At 37.8% G+C, this 22,970-nt stretch overlaps 3 protein-coding genes across 4 annotated transcripts; 2 read left to right on the top strand and 1 right to left on the bottom strand.

The window, feature by feature from the left end:
- The first annotated feature begins 3,930 nt into the window (after window positions 1-3,930).
- Window positions 3,931-13,008, top strand: LOC121804742 (serine/threonine-protein kinase VPS15). Of its 2 annotated transcripts, XM_042204385.1 has the most exons (11): window positions 3,931-4,443; window positions 4,892-5,014; window positions 5,111-5,156; window positions 5,235-5,395; window positions 5,942-6,021; window positions 6,797-6,902; window positions 7,120-7,296; window positions 7,375-10,530; window positions 10,969-11,216; window positions 11,300-11,399; window positions 12,678-13,008. In XM_042204385.1, the coding sequence occupies exons 1-11, from the start codon at window positions 4,171-4,173 to the stop codon at window positions 12,852-12,854; spliced, it is 4,647 nt and encodes a 1,548-aa protein (XP_042060319.1). In that variant the 5' UTR covers window positions 3,931-4,170; the 3' UTR covers window positions 12,855-13,008. The 2 variants fall into 2 exon arrangements, with proteins under 2 accessions (XP_042060319.1, XP_042060320.1); XM_042204386.1 differs by lacking the exon at window positions 5,942-6,021 and having other exon boundaries at window positions 4,312-4,443; window positions 4,908-5,014.
- A 5,860-nt stretch (window positions 13,009-18,868) lies between these two features.
- LOC121804739 (venom phosphodiesterase-like) lies at window positions 18,869-22,164 on the bottom strand. The gene has a single exon (XM_042204383.1). The coding sequence runs from the start codon at window positions 21,065-21,067 to the stop codon at window positions 19,625-19,627; it is 1,443 nt and encodes a 480-aa protein (XP_042060317.1). The 5' UTR covers window positions 21,068-22,164; the 3' UTR covers window positions 18,869-19,624.
- Window positions 21,592-22,896, top strand: LOC121804740. The gene is made up of 3 exons (XM_042204384.1): window positions 21,592-21,741; window positions 22,357-22,437; window positions 22,536-22,896. Exons 1-3 carry the CDS (start codon window positions 21,592-21,594, stop codon window positions 22,656-22,658), a joined length of 354 nt encoding a protein of 117 aa, XP_042060318.1. The 3' UTR covers window positions 22,659-22,896.
- The last annotated feature ends 74 nt before the right edge of the window (window positions 22,897-22,970 follow it).

Below are 22,970 nucleotides of genomic sequence, written 5' to 3'. Positions count from 1 at the left end.
CCAAGTGACAAGAAACAGACATTGAATTATGTAGGGATTCAAATCCATAACACTTGAACAAAACACTTGATTATACTAAAAAAAATCGATAGTCAACAAGGACAAATGTAGTAGTAATGCATCAAAGTAAGACATAACTAAATTCTCACTTGCCAAATATAAAACACAAAAGAGTCAAGCTATGGTACTAGAAACCTACAACCATGACATTTCAACTATAAAATAGAAACCAAGCTCTGGTACTTTGGCCTTTCTTGTGGTAGTCTTCACATCCCTCCTTCATTATACTGACAAAAAGAGAGGGAGAGAGTAATTGTGTGGATTAATGTAGTTTCCCAGAAAATATCTAATAAAATTATGCGAATATTATATGATGTTTGTCTCACATTTAGCCACATTGCTTGTGCAATTTCATCGCGCTTCTGATTCCAAGTAGTTTGATTAGAAAACATATGAATCAGCCGATATAGTTCGATTATCGCCTCTATAATTAGGTAAGTAGGAGAGTGGGCATCAACGTCACCCGGCATCTATCCTATTTGTGAAAATAAAGCTATATCAAATCCATATAAAAGAAAGTAAGACAAGATAAATAAGTACTCACATCCATGCTACGAGATATCAAAATTATTTTGATGTCAAGTTCAATTATTTGTTCAGCTGAAATTTGAAATTATGCATTTGAACAATACATGCATTCTTCTTTAACTCAGTTTATGCCAATCATGTACAAACATAACTTGAGCACGATTATTACAGATTATTCAGAAGTGGGAGTAGCTAAGCCCTATTTCAAAATCCATTTATCAAAGGGGAAAGTGAACCTGAAGGTCTTTGCAAAATTAAATCTACTGTTTTCAAGTATAAATCAAATTTTTTTTTTCAAAAACACCTTCACGGTGGAATTCATTCAAGTATAAATCATTAACATTTCATCAAACACATTGTGGGCAATTTTATTTAAGCACACAGAAACCACTCCACACAATCGCACACACAGGAAACTTCCCTACAAAAATCAATGATCTAAATTCACGACGCAAAATAATACATGTATCTATCTCCAAAGTTTTAATTTTGGCAATAAACAAAAGCACATGCTCCCTTCAAATTTCCTCATTCCTACCTAATAAAAGCAATTTCCACCTCCTAAACAAGGAATAACAATCGAATATGACTTACTCAAAATTGATTGAACTCTCCCAGATCACATCAACATATCAAGCATTCCGTCACAGTCGAGGAAGGAAATCACAGTCTACTAGGTGGCACGTCGGCCAGCTGACGTTCTAATCCGTCGAAGTGAGTTGATCGGCGGCGCCGTCGGAGAGAGCTTTCCCGGAAATTAGGGCTAGAAGAATTGGGGATTTTATAATTGGGGATTTTTCATAAATTAGGGCTACAGAATCGGATACAAGATATGAAAGAGGAGGGTATTTTAGTAATTTTATATTTTATCTGGGTGATGGATATGGGCGTGATAAATTATCACACCTCTTTGGGCCTGATAACATAGATGAGACAATGAACTAATTTATTTCGGGCCAAGATGGGCCGAAGTCTTATATAGATAATTTATCTTACCTACCAAACACTCATATAAATCAAGATAAATCAAGATAACTCATCTATCAAGGGCTTATCTTAGCTACCAAACACCCCCTACGTGTATAATATATGATAGACAATGTTTCCAGTCATCCAATCCCATCTAACAAAAACGAAAACTATCCAAAAAATAAGCTAAGGATAAACTATCAAAGGCTGCTGAAAATCAGCTGGATTTAAAATTTCATCTAGATCAGTTTGATTCCATTTAGTGCTTACTTGTTTTTTCGTGAGGTAGGCCGAAGCCCATAAGCCGAACTGGTGCATTGGGTTTCAAAATAAATTATCTATGCCTATTATTCAGTTTGCCAGTCTGGCCCAAAATAGGGTCCTATCTACTTCGTTGTCTTCAACCCAAATGTTCAGTTTTTTTAGGGATTTTAGTCTTTAAAAATTACTAAAATAAACTTTAGCCAAGTTTTGGTATTTTCTACAAATTTTGAAACTGGTCTCAATATTATAAACTTTAAGTTTTGTTTGTTATTTCTCATAGCAGGCCAATCACCATATTGGACTAACTTACGTGCATTTTTATTTATCTTATTTGGCACAACTAAATCAACATAGTTTCTCTACTTAGTTTTTTTATCCTACTACTTGCCACGAACTTAAAAAGTGGTCTAAAAATCATAAATATTTCACGGTTGTACACATATAATAAGTTGAGTGAACTACAAAACTAGTATCCAGAAAATAGGGTTTGCACCTTTTTTAGTACCTAATAGGGATGTCAGTTTAGCCCGCAGCCCGTGGGCTGGCCCGAATAGCCCGCCAAATTTATAGGGCTAGGGCTGAAAATTTCCAGCCCGACTAGCCCGTACCCGATTAACCCACAACCCGTTAGGGCCAGACCCGAAAACCCGATGGGCTGGCCCGGAAACCCGATAAAATTTCTATTGTTTTATTTGTTTGACTCTAATTCGACACTTCATTGATTATTTTATAATATAGATTACTGAAAAAATAACTTTCCATTTTATATATTAAATATATAAATTATATATTAAGTTTTTATTAATTAATAATAGATAAATGAATTAGAAACTTCAAATTCACTAAAATATATATTTAAATTTCTAAACATGCTTTAAAATTTATGTTTTATTTTGCATAAATCTCAAATATTAGTATTTGATCATATTTATGTTTGAGTTTAAGCATATATCTCAAATTTATCATAATTAAATATTTTACATTTTATAAATATAACTAATTTTCACCATTATTTATTGGATTGATCGCATGTTAATTTTATCGGTAGCAACCCGATTAACCCGATGAGCTAGCCTGAAACCCGAGCTTTTAGGGTTAGGGTTGAACTTTTATAACCCAGAAAAATCACAACACGATTAGCCTGCACCCGATTGACCCGCAACCCGAATAGGGTTGGCCCGAAACCCGGTGGGCTAGCCCGATTGACATCCATAGTACCTAACATTTACAAAATCACATTTTCAGCTAAAAAAATACCATAAGTCCCAAATTTAGTCCCCATTTTACTATGCTACCCTTCGGCCCTCGAGGGTGTATTTGTCCATTTAGCTTGAGTTAGAGCACCAAATTTGTATTTTTTGAATCTTTATATATTGTCTCAAAATAAATTATTTAAATCTTTGTAGTGTTATCATACAATGATTTAATAACACCGTGAAGATTTTTTATCCTAAAAATTTTATAACTGAAGTACACAAAAATTAAAAAATCACAAGTTTGGTACTCCAACTCACTCCTCAAATCAATTTAAATGGACAAATACTCCCCTCAAGGGCTGAAGGATAGAATATTAAAAATCGGGTCTGAATTTGAAATTTATAAAACTTTTTAACTGAAAATGTGATTTTATAAATATTTAGTAGTCCTACTAAAGAGATGTAAATCCATTTTCTAGAACTAGTTTTTGTAGTTCACTCAATAAGTTTTTCACCGTGATATCTTTTTTGGTTAGGTTAGGAATTACTAACAAATAAAATTTAAAACGTGTAATAACAATTTTAAAGTTATTGAAAATTGCAATAATTTGGCCTAAGTGAAGACTTTAGGGAATACTAATATCCATTTTCAGCTAATAAATAAGGAACGGGGATTGTGATTTTCAGGTGTTCGTGTTTAATTTTAAATTTTAAATTTTAAATTTTAAATTATTGGGACGTGAATAATATACTATGAATATAGAGCTTATCAAAATAATTCCAATCAGAGTTTTTAGTCTATGATTCATGAAATATATAATAAATGTTACAACCATTAATCAAGTCTTGCAAAATACTCCTCCTATTGCCCACTCTGATTTGTGATAAAGAGTGATTTTAAAAGTGAAAATTGGTGGTGTGGTCATAACATTTGAGAAATAGGTATTGATCACAAAGAAAGCCCTCTTTGAATCTTGAACGGAAAACCAGATTTTGCCACAGCTCCAAATCCTACTCCCCCATCACAACCACCATGGCAATTCCTCCATTAATCCACATCCACAACTTCTAAACCCCTACCTACACGCACTCTAATTCTCCCTAAACCAATCAAATTACCAAGTGATACAATCGGGAACCTCGATCAAATTGGATGGGGAACAAGATCGCGCGGACGACGCAGGCCTCGGCCACGGAATACTATCTGCATGATTTGCCGTCTTCGTACAACTTGGTGCTCAAGGAAGTCCTCGGCAGGGACCGCTTTCTCAAGTCCATACTCTGCAAGCACGATGAGGGTTTGGTGCTCGTCAAGGTCTACTTCAAGCGCGGCGACTCAATTGATTTGCGAGACTATGAGCGCCATCTCGTTCGCATTAGAGATATATTCTCCAAGCTCGATCACCCCCATGTCTGGCCCTTCCAGGTTAGTTTCCCCTTTTTCGCGCTCCACTTATCCGATTCTTTCACGCCTAACGTGTTACTTATATTTGATGGCTTCATAGGTATTTCTTGTTCATGTTCAGTTGTTGGTGATTTTGTGAATTCAGTTAGGTGAAATATGTAGGCAGTAAATTATTTCAGAACCAGACCTTAAAATTGTGCTGAATTTCCTATTTAATTGTCAATCTATAGAGATTAGTTCGTAGCCAGTAGTGGGAGATAACACCATGTGACCCAAGATAAACTATAGGTGAATAAGTAAATCATATCTCTCATTCTGGCTTTTAATCGATAAATTTGCCTTCTGCTCGGTGCTGATGGATAAATGAGGGTCTGTAGTCTTAGTTCATTTGAATCTGATTCCTGCAGTCAGTGTCTCATTTTTTAAACTGTTTCATAAATTTCTTTCTTATTGAATTCATTTTTTGCAGTTTTGGCTTGAAACAGATAAAGCTGCTTATTTGTTGAGGCAATACTTCTTTAACAATCTTCATGATCGGTTGAGTACTCGACCATTCCTTAGTCTTGTCGAAAAGAAGTGGTTGGCTTTTCAGGTTCCTGTCTCCCTCTGTCGGTTAAATTATGATGATGCATTAGTGGAACCATACCTTAGAAAGTAGGATATTAATTTTCACTTACTATTGTTGCAGTTGCTTTATGCCGTGAAACAGAGTCACGAGCATGGAGTGTGCCATGGTTAGATAAACACTTAACTTATTTTTATGTACCTGGAATGTATCTGCTTCATCTTTAGCATATCATAATGTATTGCAGGCGATATTAAGTGTGAGAATGTGTTGGTCACTTCCTGGAACTGGCTCTACCTTGCTGATTTTGCATCATTTAAGCCTACATATATCCCTTATGACGATCCCTCTGATTTTTCATTCTTCTTCGATACCGGGGGAAGAAGACGCTGTTATGTTGCACCTGAGGTGTGTGAAATTATGTATTCTCTTATTTTTTTTCTTTCCCATTTCTCATTTCTAATCATTATTTAACTTTGAAGGTGCAATCAAAATTTGTATACACTCTTTAATACCAGGAGCTATTAGTATGTCTAGGTATATGATAACATTTAGATCAGGAAATGTGTAAAATGCAATATGGATTGTTTTGCTAGGCAGGGATATTACGTTCTCCTATGGTCTCTTTAGCACCCATCTTGTTAGTGAGGAGACACCAAGAACTAATGTTAATTGAACGGGCAGGTAATTAGCAAGGACCAAGGATTTGTTCATATGAATTAACCTTTAGATTTACATATAATAAGGATACAGTTGGATACACTCCGACCTTGTTGTATCTATCATATCTCAGCTTGCCATCCTATAGATATAAGATCACATCGTTGTTTAGTTGTGATTCTGGAAACTTTTATAATAGACACTAGTCAGGCTGTGGACATCGTTGTATAACTAAGTAATTACAATCCATGAATTGGACATCTCCTATCAATAATTAATGTGGGTATTTTTCAGAGGTTCTATGAGCATGGTGGGGAGACGCAAGTCTCCCAAGATGCAAATTTGAAGCCATCAATGGATATCTTTTCTGTAGGGTAAGTATTGTGCCCATAAATGCATTATTGCTATGATAAAACTCGTGTAAACCTCTGTTATGTGATAAATCAACCACGTACATGAGCTTATATCTGACAGTGTATTAAGGACGGATAACAACCCCCAACCTTTTCTTTTCCTTTTTCTTCTTAAAAATTGCCCATGGACAGACTGCTAATAATCTTCCTCTGTTTGTCAAATTCAGTTTGAGGACAGTGGTGGTGGCATTTTATAATTCAATTTTGTTTCTTTTGTTAGTAGGACTACCTGTGTCAAACACATGTTGGGAAATGTTCACCAAAATTGGCAAATTGGTTATTGCTATACTAGTTTGCTTATCATCTCATGAATATATATGTAATGTTCTGCCATTTCATAACAGTGTCGTAAGGAATTATACTTAATTTTCAGCAGCTGTTCTTTTGGCAGATGTATATGCGTTATTGTCTTATCAAATAAAGTAGTGCATCTCAACTGCAGAGAAATTGCAATTAGGATATCATAAAATTACAGACCATCATGAACAGAAGTATATTGTAGTGAACAGACACTAACTTATTCATTTAATTTATACCCACTTATTTTCTTTGTCCCATCGAATAACCATATTTTAGTTATAGGATTAATTGGTAAGGTTTAAAACTTACTGATGCTAACATCTTTAGTAATTTTGTGTTACCCTGTCAGTTGTCATGCATAACCCTGATATCTGCATATTCATGGAGCTTTAAGGTGTTTAGCATCCAAGATTTGAAACATACAACTGTGTTTCAGGTGCGTAATTGCTGAGCTTTTTCTCGAAGGCCAACCCTTGTTTGAACTTTCCCAACTCCTTGCGTATCGAAGAGGACAATATGATCCTACCCAGCATCTTGAAAAGGTACCTCCTTATGCTGTGGGTGTATCCTTTTAAAGAACTTTGTTTTTTTTTTCAAATTGGTTTGTTCCTTCTCTATCTGATTGCTATTGAACTTCCTTGTATGCATATAATGTCTCATCTATAATTGAGCTCACTGAATCATTAGAATTTAACTTCTCTTTTGGTTTCCTGTAAATGTACTCTGCTGAGTGATTTCTGTGTTATTGCATGAATGAAGATTCCAGATTCAGGAATCCGTAAGATGATTCTTCATATGATTCAACTAGACCCAGAGTCAAGGTGCTCTGCTGAGAGCTACCTGCAGAACTACGCGGGTGTTGTGTTTCCATGTTTCTTCTCACCGTTTCTCCATAAGTTCTATTCCTTATTAAATCCTCTGAGTTGTGATGCAAGGGTAAGGAAATCATATTGATCTTTTCGTTTTTATACTTGCATAGTCGTTTTGTTTCAGTCAAGGTAATCGGTGCTGCAGGTTCTAGCATGCGAGACCTCTTTCCAAGAAATTCTTAGACAGATGCTTGGCAACAGGGCAGTTGAGGATGTGGTATCTGAAACAGAAACGTCTAATAATGATACAAGCCACTTGCCAGAACATGTAAAACAAGGTTCCACTGGGGCAGATAAATCTTCGAATGAAAGAAAAGAGACCAAGAAGGGCATTACTTGTGATCGATTTGATCTCCTGGATAACATGAGTACCTTGCTAAGAAATGTGAAACTTAACAATGGGAATTTGAGCATGGAGACAATGCAAGATAGTAGTGTGAAGACCATAGACTCTCAAAATCAGAAGCACAGCGGTTTACAATCTCCTGGTGAGGTTATTCAAAGTATCTCCAATAAATTCCAGCGGAGTCACCATCCTTTCCTGAAAAAGATCACAATGACTGATTTGAGCTCGTTGATATCAGATTTTAATAATCAATCAGATTCTTTTGGAATGCCTTTTCTGCCTCTACCTCAGGATATATTAAGCTGTGAGGGTATGGTTTTGATTGCTTCACTTCTATGTTCTTGCATTCGCAATGTCAAGGTCCCTTTTATAAGGAGGGCTGCTGTTTTACTGCTGAAGTCTTGTTCTTTGTATATTGACGATGAAGATCGACTGCAGCGTATCCTTCCTTATGTTATAGCTGTGCTTTCAGATCCAGCTGCCATTGTCCGTTGTGCAGCACTGGAGACTTTGTGTGACATTCTTCCGTTAGTCAGGGATTTTCCTCCAAGTGATGCCAAAATCTTTCCGGAGTATATTCTTCCTATGCTTTCCATGCTTCCTGATGATCCTGAGGAAAGTGTGAGGATTTGCTATGGCAGCAATATATCTAAACTGGCACTGACTGCTTATGGGTTCTTGATTCACTCAATAAGCCTGACCGAGGCAGGGGTTCTTAATGAGAATTCATCACGAAAAACATCACTGCCAGCCTCAGACTTTTATGGAGAGCCTCAGAGGCTTAATAATGACGCCCAGCTTGGACAGTTACGGAAATCTATTGCAGAGGTCATTCAAGAACTTGTGATGGGTCCAAAGCAAACACCAAACATAAGGAGAGCACTCCTGCAGGATATAGGCAATCTTTGTTGGTTTTTTGGCCAGAAGCAGAGTAATGATTTTTTGCTACCTATCCTCCCTGCTTTTCTGAATGATCGCGATGAACAGCTGAGAACTGTATTTTATGGGCAAATAATATATGTCTGTTTCTTTGTGGGCCAACGAAGTGTAGAGGAATACCTTTTACCTTATATTGAGCAAGCGCTTATTGATACTACGGAATCCGTGATCGTCAATGCATTGGATTGCCTGGCCATTCTTTGTAGAAGTGGTTTCTTGAGGAAGAGGATACTGCTTGAGATGATTGAGCGTGCGTTCCCTTTGCTATGTTATCCAAGTAAGTGGGTCAGGAGAGCAGCTGTTACGTTTATTGCGGCTAGTAGTGAGAACCTTGGTGCAGTAGATTCTTATGTATTTCTGGTCCCAGTTATACGCCCTTTCTTGCGCAGACAACCAGCATCTTTAGCCTCGGTAAAAGCTCTTCTTGGGTGTCTGAAGCCGCCTGTCTCAAGAGAGGTATACCATCAGGTTTTAGAAAATGCCAGAAGTTCAGACATGCTGGAGAGACAGAGAAAGATTTGGTACAATGCATCATCACAGTCTAGAAAATCTGAAGCCATAGACTTACTTCAGAGAACTGCCAAGGAGCTGGATCCTATTAAATGTATGTCTGACAGACAAAATGACTTTGGACATCATAGCTTTACTAGTACATCTGCCGAACAGTTTGATTCCTCTAAGTTAGATGATAATGAAGGCAGGTTTAAAGCTATGGGAAATTTAATGCAAAACTCTTTGAGCCAAGAAGAAGCCCATGATCGTGGTGCCTCAGAAAAATCTCAGCTCTCTGGATTTATGTCTCCCCAAATGAGCTGTATGAACAGCTTCATTGAAAAATCAGCAGAAAGCGTACCTCTATACCAGTTTAAGTTTGATCACAGGCGGACATCAACCACTGCTCCAGCTGTTTCTGATACTTCATTACCATATAATTCCTTAGGTTTCAGTACTTCTTCTCTGCCTTGGATGGATCCAGTAAATAAATCGTTTAGTTTAGCAAGTACAATACCTCCTCCTAAGCTTGTTTCAGGATCAGTGTATGTTGGTAATGGTCCTGCACAATTGAGAAGGGTTGTACATGAAGTAGATGACAGGGAAACTGATGAAACAGCTTTTGTGGGTAGCAAATTTCATGAAACAGGAGTTCCTGACAGAATAAAAGGGGGTTCTCTCACCATTGGGGATAACTCGGTTGAGGCAACAGAATCGACATCGTTAGCATGGTCATCAACTATTCCTGATTCAGGATGGAGACCTCGCGGGGTGTTAGTTGCTCACTTGCAAGAGCACAGATCTGCCGTCAATGATATTTCCATTTCAATGGACCAGCAATTTTTTGTGAGTGCTTCTGAAGATTCTACTGTAAAGATATGGGATTGCAAGAAACTGGAGAAGGACATCTCATTTCGGTCTAGACTAACCTATTCTCTAGGTGGAAGTCGTGCAATGTGTGTTGCGGTGCTTCAAGGTACTACTCAAATTGTTGTTGGGGCAAGTGATGGGATGATGCATATGTTTTCTGTTGATCACATCTCCAGAGGGCTTGGAAATGTGGTTGAAAATTATTCTGGCATAACTGATGTCAAGAAAACTGGTTTTGGAGAAGGTGCTATACTTAGCCTTTTGAATTATTCTGCTGATGGTAATACTAGCCAAATGATTCTATACAGCACTCAGAACTGTGGGGTCCATCTATGGGACACAAGAACAAATTCAAACAGTTGGAATACCAAAGTTTCTCCAGAGGAGGGTTATATATCTTCTCTTGTGGCAGACCCTTGCGGTAATTGGTTTGTATCTGGATCATCAAGGGGTGTGCTTACTTTGTGGGATCTTAGATTCTGCATACCTGTTAACTCATGGCAATATTCTCTTCCATGCCCCATTGAAAAGATGTGTCTTTTTGTTCCTCCTTCCGGTACCCCCTTATCTGTTGCGACAAGGCCACTTGTTTATGTTGCAGCTGGGTGTAATGAGGTCTCTCTTTGGAATGCTGAAAATGGAAGCTGTCACCAGGTATACTAGATTCTAATCTTTTCTCCAATGTAGCTTTCCGTTATGTTCAGTATTAAGTACTATATTAAGTTTCGAAATAAGTGAGTCAAGTGACTACTGTATCATCTGATCTTTCTCTCGAGTGATTAGTGGATTTCTTTAGTTTGATGGCCTTGATTTTGAGCAAATGTAAGCCAAATACTAAATCATGGGTTCTAGCTTTAGAAAATGATAAATCTTATTAATAATTTTGAACTGAAACTGTATAATTTAATTGATCCAGTTATTTTAAACAATTAAGAAAAGCATCCAGTGTGAAAGCTTAGTTACTGCTATTTTACAGGATACTGATAGCGAGGATTAAACTATTAATACTGGAAGATGATGTCCTAAAGTTTGTCTTGTGGCTGACAACTATGACTGCCTGGTCTTGATGAAATTATTCTTTTGATGTTGCAGATTTTGAGAGCAGCAAACCTTGAATCTGATGCTGAGAATTCTGAGTCACCTTGGGCCTTGGCCAGACCATCTTCGAAGACTAACTCTAAATCAGAGATAAGGCGAAGTACAAACTCAAAGTACAGGGTTGATGAACTGAATGAGCCCTCAATTCGTGTTCCTGGTATCCGTGCATTGCTCCCGTTACCTGGTGGAGATTTATTGACTGGTGGAACTGATTTGAAAATTCGTCGTTGGGACCATTTCAGGTACTCAATATTGCTTAATTTTGAGAGGTTCAGGTTTTTGTTAAAAAATTTCCATTTATTGATATTCACACTTCTATTTTCAGCCCTGAACGCACGTATTGTGTATGTGGACCATCTATTAAAGGCATTGGAAATGATGATTTCTATGAGACAAAATCTAGTTTTGGAGTGCAAGTTGTGCAGGTATTTCAGATTGATAGACTTGCTCCTTACTTTGCTGCTTGTGATGTGTTAGGATATACTCCCTCAGTCCCGCAATTAGTGGCCTATACAAATTGGGCACATAGGATAAGAAAGTTGTGTTTCGTGCATGAGGTAGTAGGTGCTGACTAACTTTTTGTGTAAAAAGTTTTCTTTTCTGGACTAGGTCACTTATAGTGGGACAACCCAATAAGTATAAAATCCATTTATAGCGGGAGTGAGGGAGTAGTGTTTAGAAGTACTACTTGCCTGGAGTTCTGACTTATGAGAAAAATAAGCAATAAGATTATACAGTCACATAATTATTTTAAAATTTATTTTTCTTAGCATATCTTCCTTTGCGTTCAGAAATCCTGTTTGGAGGAGCACTTAAGTACAATACGATTGTGAATTTGTGATTCCTTTTAGCCTCTATTTCTACTTTGACAAGAACATTTACTCCATACGAATCAAACAGGCCTGTTACAGACCTTTCTCTTGCGTCATTTTCAACTAATAGTCATGCTTAGGTAATGGAATGAGTTAACACGATGCCTTGGTTTACCAAATGAGTTATCCTGATCTCATGTATGTTTCCAATCACGCATGCACACAGGCACAAATGTATGTATCACACCTCCAAGTTTCTCCTGTTGCTTTATTTTTAAGATCAACACTCCCTGGTATAGCTATCTTTGTGCATGTTATCACAGAAACTGGGTAGGATCTGTGTGGAATGACATGCTAGAAACTTTTGTTCATCTATAACCTCTATGATATATTCTGCTCGTTTCTTCTTTAGATCTTTTAGTAATCCTTGGTGCTACATAAAATAGGTCGATGTTACTATGTGATGCAACTTAAAATCTGCTGTTTTTTTGGTAGTGGTGAACACCATGATTTTTTATTCCCTTTTTACGGAGGAAGTTTACAAAGGAAATTATTCAGAGATTTTGTGTCTTGCTTTTGTCCATTTTAAACTCAATAGTATTACAATTTTCACAGCCACAATCTTTCATCATGTACTTACCGAATTCAGAATTTAGAAATTCAAGTTTTCGTTGGTTATTATGATTTTGATGGCTCCCATTTGTTGTACGTAAACATTGACAGAATGATTGTAGGAAGATTATGCATTCTCATACTCATGAGAAATTCATGCCTTTTATGGAGTACTAAAATTTGTCTAACTCTGAAAGTGGTTGCTGATGATAAATGTGTAACTGTGTTATCTGCCTGATATCTGTGTGAAGCTTAATATTTAGTCGTTGTTTTGAGCAGGAAGCAAAAAGACGACCTCTAGCAACGAGGTTGACTGGAAAAGCAATTCTTGCTGCTGCGGCTACTGATTCTGCTGGGTGTCACCATGACTCGGTACTCTCTCTGGCGTCTGTGAGATTGAACCAGAGACTTCTGATATCAAGCAGTAGAGATGGAGCTATAAAGGTGTGGAAGTGAGGAGGAGCCTTTTTCACCTCTAATTTGTTGTACATATTTATATATAATAGACACAAGTGCAGATGATATTTTAGGGCTGATTGTTTGTTATTTATGTTCCATTTCTTGTATAGTTGTAATTATGGTTTAGTGTTAAGAGAAAAATTCTTTTAGATGGCTAAAGTTAGTTGCTGAATTTGGAAGATTTTTTTTCTGAATCTGGCCAGAAGAAGATGAGCTGTTTGCGCTTATCTGGAAAAAAAGCAAACTGTGTTCATAAATATATTGATCATAATTAGATTTAAATGGTGTATGCACAGTGCATACTGCATATGTATGGGCCACAGTGTGCCTCTTCTTGTTTAGGTCTTTTTCCACCAATCAAATATTGCTACTAAGTAAAAATCCCATCGATGGGTAAATTCGGGATGATAAAAATTGTATAATTCCGATGTTAACTGCATCCAAAAACTTAAACGTCAAAGACTCTAAGTGTAAAATTGTTATATTGGATATACAAATATACTTATCTATATTTTGAAATCCAAAATTTTCTGTATAAAATATCCCTTGTACACAGACAGATGCATATTCAGAAAGAGAAATACGTCGCTAGAACTATTATTTTGTTTGTAACAAAAGTCACCGCATATGCAATTATGCTTTCGTTATAACTTCATAAAATTTATTGCCACTTTGATATATGGGTTGTGAAAAATATTTTAAATCAAGAGATTATATAAAATTTAAGTTTTTTAATAATATTTTAGATTATTAAAGATTGCCAATTGTAATTAAAAATGACATGTGATAATAAAGATTTGAAAAATCGACACCATTATAGCAACACATTGAATAAATAGGATTTAGTCTATTAAGAAGAGATATTTTGGTCAACAACATTATAGCATCCAGAGGTGGGTAGGTACGGTATACCTTACCGAAACCACCATACCGTATACCTTATCGTAAAGTCGGTATATGAAAATATCATACCTTACTTTACCAAAATTATCGGCATACCTTGTTTTCGGTATGGCGAAATTCCATACCGATATCATACTTATTTTTGGTATTCCGTACTTTTGTGGTATACCTGACATACAACATCAATGAAAATAGATAATTTGAGTTTTTATATATTATTTATATTTTATAATTCTAAAAATATATTAAATATATTTTTATTCATATTTATATTTCACAATAGATTTTATAATTTTAAAATATATAAAATATATTTTATATATAATTATATTTATATATTACGATATACTCCCTCCGTCCCAGTTTAGGAGTGCAATTTAGTTAGGGCACGGGTTTTAAAAAACTGTTGGAGTGTGTAATAATTAAAGTGAGGTAGTGGTTGTTGGAGTGTGTAATAATTGAAGTGAGGTAGTGGAAAGTGAGACCCTTTTGACTTTTTGTATGTTTAAGAGATTTTGTTTTGTTTTATTTTTATGAAAGTAATGACATTTGAATGTAAATTTCATCAACAATAAGGTTAAATTCTATGTCCAAATATAGTAAATTTTAAATGGGACTCTTAAACTGGGACGGAGGGAGTATACCTTAATTTACGGTGTATACCGAATTTCGGTATGCAACAATATACCGCAGTATATGAAAATTCATACGGTTACCGAAAATCACGGTATACCAAAAATTTGATATTTTCGATATTTTTTCGATAAGATAAGGCTAGTATTTCAGTATTTCGGTATTTTTCTCCAGCCCTAATAGCAACACATTAGAGCCTTATGCTAATTGCAAGAATAACACCCAGCAAGTACATATATAAAGGTGTATTGGCATTTGGCGCCTAATATCACGAAACTTTTTAAAAGTTTATGTTGTCACACAAACTTTTAACTTGACATAAAATATCACGAACTTATATAGTTGGTACATTTTTATCATCGTCGACAAAATCCGATTACATTAAAATGAGATAGGTAATCATATCTGCATTCTAGGGACAGGGGCGGACACATGTATAATAAGGGTGGGGCTAAAGCCCTTAATAAATTAATTTTCTAACCTTTTGTCTTTTGTAAATTTTCCAAATTTATCCAAGTTTAACACAAATTATTATGTAAAAACCCGATAAATATTCTAAAATACCCAAAAATATACCTTAAAACAAAATTTAGAAATATCAGCCCTTATCGTTATTTATTTCTGCGTCCGCCCTTGTCTAGGGACTTTGTAATCACATAACTATATCAGTGATAACCATATCCGACATGTGGTGATGGTAAGTGAAATGTAGTCGGATTTTGTTGCCGGTGATAATAATGCAACAATTATTTAAGTTCATGATATTATATATCAAGTTTAAAGTTCGTGTGGAAAAAACAAACTTTGGAAAGTTTCGTGATATTAGGCGCCAGTACCCCATATATAAATTGAAAGTGAAATATACTCCATTCATCCGTAAATAAAATGTATCATTTTGCCATTTTGGGATGTCCACAATCTAAATTCTCATTTACTTTTTTTTATTTAAACCAATACTCCATTCGATCTCCATTAAATGTCTCATATTTGACCAGTGCAGGGTTTAAAGAAATTATTTGATTTTATGAAGGAAAGTGAGTTAAAAAGTTTGTAGAATATGAAGTACACTTTTATATAGAGTATTAGTTTAAAATAATTGTGAGTCAAATAAGTTAGTTGAATATGAGTCACACTTACTAAAAATAGTAAAAGCGAGATAAGACATTTATTGGATCGTCAAAATAAGAAAATATAAGATATTAAATGGGGTCCGAAGGGAGTATATACGATTGTGGTCAACATTCCACTAACTCATTTTCTCATTTTTATTCACAAAATCAAATAATTTTTTAAAAGTTTTGTTAAATCAAAATTTAACATAAATGAAGGATGAAAGTATAGAATTTAGTCTATTTAAAAGAGAGATTCTAGTGAGCATAAAGTGAACAAAAATCACAACAAAGGGTAATTTATGGATTCAAATGAAGCAAAAAATATTACTCCCTCCGTTCCATATTAATAGAGTCATTTTTCTATTTCGAGAAGTTTCAAGTTAATTGAATCATTTCTATTTTTGGCAGAAAATAATTCTCCCTTTTACTGTATTCTCTATTAATCTCTTTTACTTTATTCTCTTTTACTTTTTTACCATCCATTTAACACACTATTCTTAAACTCTGTGGCAAAAAGAAATGTCTCTATTAATAAGGAAGAGAGGGAGTAACTTTTAAAGTAAAAAGAAAAAAAAAGAAATCAAATTTCAAAACGGCAACCATTTTATTGAGAAGTTGTCGGTTGGATTTGGATCATCTGCTTTGCAAAGCACAGCAAGGTGTGTATGATGTTCCACACATCACATTATTCAAATAAAATAAGAAATTAATATATACTCCCTCTGTCCCATTAGAAATGAAACGTTTTCCTTTTTTGGTTGTTCCATTAAAAATGAAACGTTTCCTAAAATGGAAACAAAACTATCTCTACTTTTTCATCTCTCTTACTTTACTTTTTCTTAATTAACTCACAAAACAATACTGCATAAAATCTCGTGCCAAAAACCAAATGTTTCATATTTATTGAGACGGATGGAATATAATATGGCGTGGAACATCATATTTTGTCATGGTTTTGAGTACAGCAGGGGATCCAAACCCATTGTCCAAAAACAACATACTTTTTCTTTCTACTTTATTTCACTCCTAAAAACATGTGCTCAAAAAAAATGTCTCACGTGTAATGGGATGAAAGGAGTAGTAATATTTACTTTATTATTTTAGTTCATTTCGAAGTTCCTAACACTTGGTTCTAAGGCCATCCACAACGCTGTTCCTATACCGTTCCTATACCATTCCTTAAACCACTATTTGAGGGCCCCACTGTACTTTTTTACTCCATTCCTTAACTAAGGAACGGAACCTGCAACCCTTCGTTCCTTAACCGTTCCTTAACCGTTCCTTAAATTACTATTCATTCAATTTCATTTTTTTTTATTTCCAACCCAATTCAATTTAAATAAACACACTTTAATAAAAACAAACACACTTTATTAAAAAACACACAACATTAAAAAAAATTCAACTTAAACTTAAAAAAAATAAAAAAAGCACACAATTAAAATCCTAAAAAAATAAAAAACACAAAATAAAAAACACACAATTAAACGTGGGAAAATAAAAAAACTACTCCGTCGGCGAATCATCCTCCGGAGGCGGTCGAGGTTGAGGGGGAGTCGGAAGGCCAAGTTGTGCTGCCATATACACAATTCCGTTCCACTAGGCCGTGAATTGGGCGTACGAGGAGCGGGAAGTGTCCGCCATTGTGGCGGTCATGTACGCCACCATAAGTGTGTCCGAGCCTCCCCGCGAGCCCGATCCCGAGGCCGACTGGCTTGATTCGCCTCGGCCCTTCCTCGCTCTAGCCGCCTTCGCCGCCTTCGTCCCTTGCGGCCGACGGCGCCCACGGCTGGATCCCCCGTATTCGTCGGGCGTTGGATCCCCCGTACCCCCAAACACCTGCGGTTCACCCTCGCTGGCCTCACCGGTGTCACCAGACGAGTAGTTGCCGCTCGCCGTGTGCTTCGTGCGCTTTGAGGTTGAGCCCGAGCTCGAGCGGACACCGCCGGCCCACCTTTCCTCGTCCTTGACGAGCTGCCAAATATCAACATATTTGAACTGTAGACCGGTGTCCTGGTAGAAGACGCGCAAAGCCGCCCTCAGAATGTCGGCGCCCGAAGCTCCGCTTTGGTAGTTCGCCGCTTCGGCCGAGTAGATGCCGCAAAATTTTTTGACCTGTGCGTCGACTCGGCCAAAGTGAGCACGGAGCATTGTATATTTGCGCTTCCGGGCCCCTTTCGGCTTAGTCTGGTGGTAGACATCACGGACCTTTTCCCAGAAGCACTTGGCGGCTTGTTGGTTCCCGACGATGGGATCGTACGAGACGGTGAGTCAGGCGGTGTACACCGCCTTAGTTTCTTCGTTGCTGTACGGATGCCGGCCCAGATCCTCCAGTTCCTCCTCCTCCTCCTCGGGTGCCTCAGACGCAGCCCTAGAGCTTCCACCGCCTCGGCTTCCTCCCTGGGTGGGTTCAACGGGGATATCCTCCCGAATCTGGGACAAACCCTGAGAAAGCCGCGAGCCGGGTGGTCGAGCTTAGGCATCCACATCGAAAGTGGGTGGTTGGTACCCACCCGGCGTCGCCGACCCCTGGGTGCCCGACGTCGACGACCCGGAACCACCAAGTGTGTTGTACATGGTCTCCCAATCGCCGAACGCGTTGAGATCCCACCCACCGGAGCCGCCACCACCGTAATTCCCGTCGCCGGACATTTTGTGAAGGAGATTGAAATAGAAAATTGGAGAGGAATTGATGTTGGTTTAGGAAGAGTAGATGTGTAGTTGTGTGTGAAATGTAATAAATTAGGTGTATTTATAGAATACGAAAATAAAAATAAAAATAAAAAAAGTTAAAAAAACGGTAATATGACCGTTAAAAAAAAAATTTTAAAAATATATTTTAAAAAAAAATTAATTATTGCGCCATATCGCTGACGTGTCCCACTCGCGGGCCGGCGAGTGGGAAGCACGCACGAAGCGGGGAGCGCCACGTCGCCCCAGCGCGTGGCAGCACAAGCCGTGCCGCGTTCCGTGCCGTCGGCACGCGGAACGGAATGGGAACGGAATGGGAGCGGAATGGTGCGCCGCAACGCGTTCCGCGGCGAAACCGTTCCGGCGGAACGGCACGCGGAACGCCGGCGGCACGCGTTGCGGGTGCCCTAAATTCGTTTCCAAGTTTAGAATTGCTATACGGACTTGTTGTAGTCAGTTAAATTGTTATTTGTGTTTGATTTGTTTTTCGTTATGAAGACTATTTTAAAAGTGGGATGCAAAAACACCTCAGTCTCATTATAGCAGCAGCATCAACTCTTACTTCACCATAAGTCAATGTTTGCATCCAAAATCAAATACTATAAGTCTGAAAAAGGTTTAGTATCGACTTGAAATAATGTACTACTATATACATAAAAGAATACAAGTATATAGGGATAATGCGCTATCTATATTCTAGAATTATAGGGAGGCTATACAACCAAAAGCAGTAAAGCTTTCTGCATGATATACAGCAACTACTTTTGTATACATAACAAACTCCTCAGTTTTCAGACATTATAAACATCGTAACATTTTCTATTCAATTTTGATCAAGTAGATGAATGTATCTGTAAAAGACATCATCACTTGTAAGAATTAGTATCAAACCTATGGAATCGATCAGAAAATCAAGATCAAGATTCAGTAATCCAAACTGCTTTTGAAGCAAAGCACGATCGTCGACAGTTGTTGTAGAGCTTCGTATCATTTCAAATTGCTGCATCGCCTCAGCAAGAAAAACTATACTTTAAAAGTGCTGGCGTGGCTGAGGGCCGTCAAGTGACAATGTGGCACGACATGAGTCAAGCATCTAGATCGAACAACAAATCTCAAGTTAAACTCGAGAATTATTGATACAATGCGAATTATTGATACAATGCCACCAAATTTTTTTGAATATCTTCTACAGGTACAGCACATTACGCATAATAGCCACCTTGGTAGTATTTCATAAGCTTCACGCGTCCAGCTCTGCAAACAAAAAAAACTAACCTAACCTAACCCAACCCGTATCTCTCTCTTGGAAAAACTCCATTCTATCTCCCCATAACGAACACTACTCATCACTGGCATGGCATGATTTGCCACTCTGGCACCAGGATACAGCCAATCTACTTCATTGAACACAAGAGATGACTAATGATCTCAATGGATAGGCAGAAGAACACTCGAGGGAAATGACACTGTTCCATTATTTGGAGCTCCATAAATGTTCAAAATGCTTGTAACCAAATTGTATATCTGAACATTCTCAAACGAGGGGACCTTCCTCCCCCTACCAAAACGAGGTCCATGACAAATGAAAACACTCCTCATGGAGAAGATTGCATTGTCATATCCATGCGATCCTCCACATTCTTGCCTCTTCAACCTCGTCTGCTCCACCTTAAACCCTTCATCAACCAACCCTATAACTGGAGGGATACGATCACTATCTGCATAATGCAGTCTCCTAGGCAGATCCTCCTTGAGATAAACCCTCAAATACTCACCATTCCCAACACTCCCCGACTTCAAAGCCTCATTCATCTTCGCCACAACTTCCTTAGGCGAATGGTCAGATGGCGGACGGATGGCAAGCAAAGGGCTATACGACTGAATCCAATCCTTGGGTATCCCAAGATCATCTAGATATATCAGCTTCTTATCACATGTCCCAACCATCCCATGATCACCAACCAAAATGATATTCACATCATCAAAAAAACCCCTCTTTTCTAAACCACTAATCAACCTCCCAATCATGCTGTCAACCCTAGAAATCGCCTCTGTGATCTTCGGATCATCGGAGCCGACCTTATGGCCCTGATGGTCGGGATCCTCGAAATACAATGTCATAAACGAAGGAATTTCACTACTGTTCAAATCAAAGTATCTTAAAACAGTATCAACTCTATCTTCATATGGCACAGAGCTATTATAAATCATGCAGTATTCATTAGAACAGTTCCATGAGCCTTTGACTACCTCCGAGCCAGGCCAAAAATAGGTTGATGCTTTCAAGCCGCGATTTGCCAAAGTCTCCCACAGAGGCTCACCAAGCCACCACTTTGGCTCGTGGCTGGACATCGTGAAGAAGTCGCCGGTGGCGGGATCGATGAAGAAATTGTTGACAATTCCGTGATAAGCAGGGTATAATCCTGTGACAATTGAGTAATGGTTTGGGAAAGTAAGGGTTGGGAACACAGGAATCAAACCTAGGTCAGCTTCAGTTCCGTTCTCGATCAATCTACGGATGTGGGGCGTTTCGGTCTTGAATTGGTATCCGAATCTGAATCCATCCATTGAAATCAGTAAAACGACTGGGGTCTTGAGCTTTGCGAGCGGCCTGGCCACCTCCCGGGGCGGATTAGAGGCGGAGTGGAAGAAGAGGAATGCGAAGGCGGCGGCGGCGGCGAGAGCAATCCAGGTGGAGAGGAAGAGGAGGATGATGGTGAGGGTAATGGAGGCCGGTTTAGCGTTTGGAGTTGAGGGGCAAGAGTCTGAGGTGGAGAGTGGTAGAAGAGCTGCGTCGGGATGTTCGTCTTCTTCGTTTGCAGCTGATTCGTTAGGTTTCGGAGTGAGGATCGGCATGGATTCAGATATCATTTCCAATTGATTTTATGGAAATGGAACCCTTGTGGAGATTGAGGGTGGTTTCAATTAGATGAAGTTGGTAGCTTTGGATCAAAATTGGAGATTTGTAGAGTATTTGGGAGAGTGGTGCATGAGAAACGAGGGGAAGTTTGTTGAATGATGAATTATAGAAGAATGAGAGATATGAGTTGTGGTGGAGTGAGAATGGAAGGTGGTTGAGATGAAGGTGTCAAAGAAGGTGGAGTGGCAGTTTGTCTTCCAAATTAAGGAAGGTTTAATTAATACTGGAAGTGGCCCAGTGCTATTTTGCTGGATACTGATAGCCAGGATCAGACTATTAATACTGGAAGATGATGTCTTAAAGTTTGTCTTGTGGCTGACAACTATGACTACCTGGTCTTGATGAAACTATTCTTTTGATTTTGCAGATCTTGAGAGCAGCAAACCTTGACTCTGATGCTGAGAATCTATTCTGTGAGTCGTAGCTTTCGAATACAACATTCTTGACTGTAGGACTTAACATTCATAGTTCTTTGATGAAAAGATATGTCTGCCTAAACATGAATAGAGAGGACACATTCATACAATTGCAGTCAAATGCAAAAAAAAAACCTGGAAGACAAGGGTGCCCATATTTATTAAAGAAATTTCCCCTTTGGACCACCATTGGACTGTATCATGATTCTGTAAGTCTGAAATATTTATCTGAATGATTTTGGGTGATGATGTTTTGAGTTACAGTTTTAATGATTATTTCACCATAAATGGATCAATCAAGCCCATTTACATGGTTTTCAGTTTTAGTTTTATAAGATCATTATATCGGAGATACTTTTTTGCACAAACTCTGAGTTTTATAGATGCAAGCTACCAGTTAAGCGATCGGTGAATGAGCATGCCGATTCTAGGCTGGGTTTGAGCCTAAATAACTAGACACTTTTAGTATGAACCAAAGGGACAGGGGAATTGTACCATTTAAGTATGATTTCATCATGTAGGAACTATATTCAACTAACGATTAAATACTGCCGAGGACCAGAATCCGAAAATATGATGAAATTTAAGCCTCGTCGAAGCGGAAGAAAACCGACCCCCCCAATTTCTTCCAGGTAATTAATCCCGTTCCATCCATTATGGAAGTATTTGGACTGCAAAAGCAACAGCGAGTTGTAGAAAATTCTTGTGCAATTCCAACTATTAGCTTTTCAGCCACCGTGAAATATCTCTAGTTTAGGCAAACGCATTAAGATGTTTTTCTTGATTATTGATTAGTTACCAGTGTGTTATGTGTGTGATATCAGATCATCATGACTCTGTGTAGTCCTGGTCTCCCATTAACCCAAAATGGAGATGCTGAATTGAATACATTGAGGAAATCCATGGTATGTTGTGTTTTGTTCTGGTTATGATTTGTTTGTCACTCACAAAACTTGTGGCAATTGTAGTTTTGGCTATATTTTATAGCAGATGAATGTATCAGGTTCACGAGGCTCAAAATGGCAATGTCCGTCTAAGGATTCAACACGCAAGGAATTATGCAGTTTCCCAGGCGCAGCAAGATGGTTGCACTGGAAACTTTAAAAGTATTATCTTGTTCCTGTGATTCCAACTTGTGCAGAGCTTGATGGATGAGACTTCTGGTTGTATCCTAGTAAAACTCCTCCTAGAGTGGAAGTACGCCCAAATCAAGTTTTTTATCTGTATATTGTAGTATTCTATACAGTATCTTATGTTGTAGAATCTGCTAACTAGATATCTTGAATATTAGCTTGAATACTAGTTGGCCTTATTCAATACTATTCTGCCATAGGAAGTCTGTGCAGAAAATTTTAACATGACAATATATTACACAAATCTGACTTTTGTGTTTCAGTTAATCAGATGATATATAACATACAGGCGTGCAATACTGAAA

Source organism: Salvia splendens, chromosome 5 (assembly GCF_004379255.2).
Source record: "Salvia splendens isolate huo1 chromosome 5, SspV2, whole genome shotgun sequence".
Taxonomy (NCBI): domain Eukaryota; kingdom Viridiplantae; phylum Streptophyta; class Magnoliopsida; order Lamiales; family Lamiaceae; genus Salvia; species Salvia splendens.
This window is presented reverse-complemented; position numbering and strand designations above follow the sequence as displayed.

Bases quoted from the DNA above. Each gene is read 5' to 3' on its own strand.
- LOC121804742 (XM_042204385.1), top strand. From the start codon at position 4,171: ATGGGGAACAAGATCGCGCGGACGACGCAGGCCTCGGCCACGGAATAC. The intron at 5,157-5,234 runs GTTAGATAAACA...AATGTATTGCAG, and splicing joins CGAGCATGGAGTGTGCCATG to GCGATATTAAGTGTGAGAAT. The intron at 11,217-11,299 runs GTACTCAATATT...TTCTATTTTCAG, and splicing joins CGTCGTTGGGACCATTTCAG to CCCTGAACGCACGTATTGTG.
- LOC121804739 (XM_042204383.1), bottom strand. From the start codon at position 21,067: ATGATATCTGAATCCATGCCGATCCTCACTCCGAAACCTAACGAATCA.
- LOC121804740 (XM_042204384.1), top strand. From the start codon at position 21,592: ATGAAAAGATATGTCTGCCTAAACATGAATAGAGAGGACACATTCATA. The intron at 21,742-22,356 runs GTAAGTCTGAAA...GTGTGATATCAG, and splicing joins TTGGACTGTATCATGATTCT to ATCATCATGACTCTGTGTAG. The intron at 22,438-22,535 runs GTATGTTGTGTT...TGAATGTATCAG, and splicing joins ATACATTGAGGAAATCCATG to GTTCACGAGGCTCAAAATGG.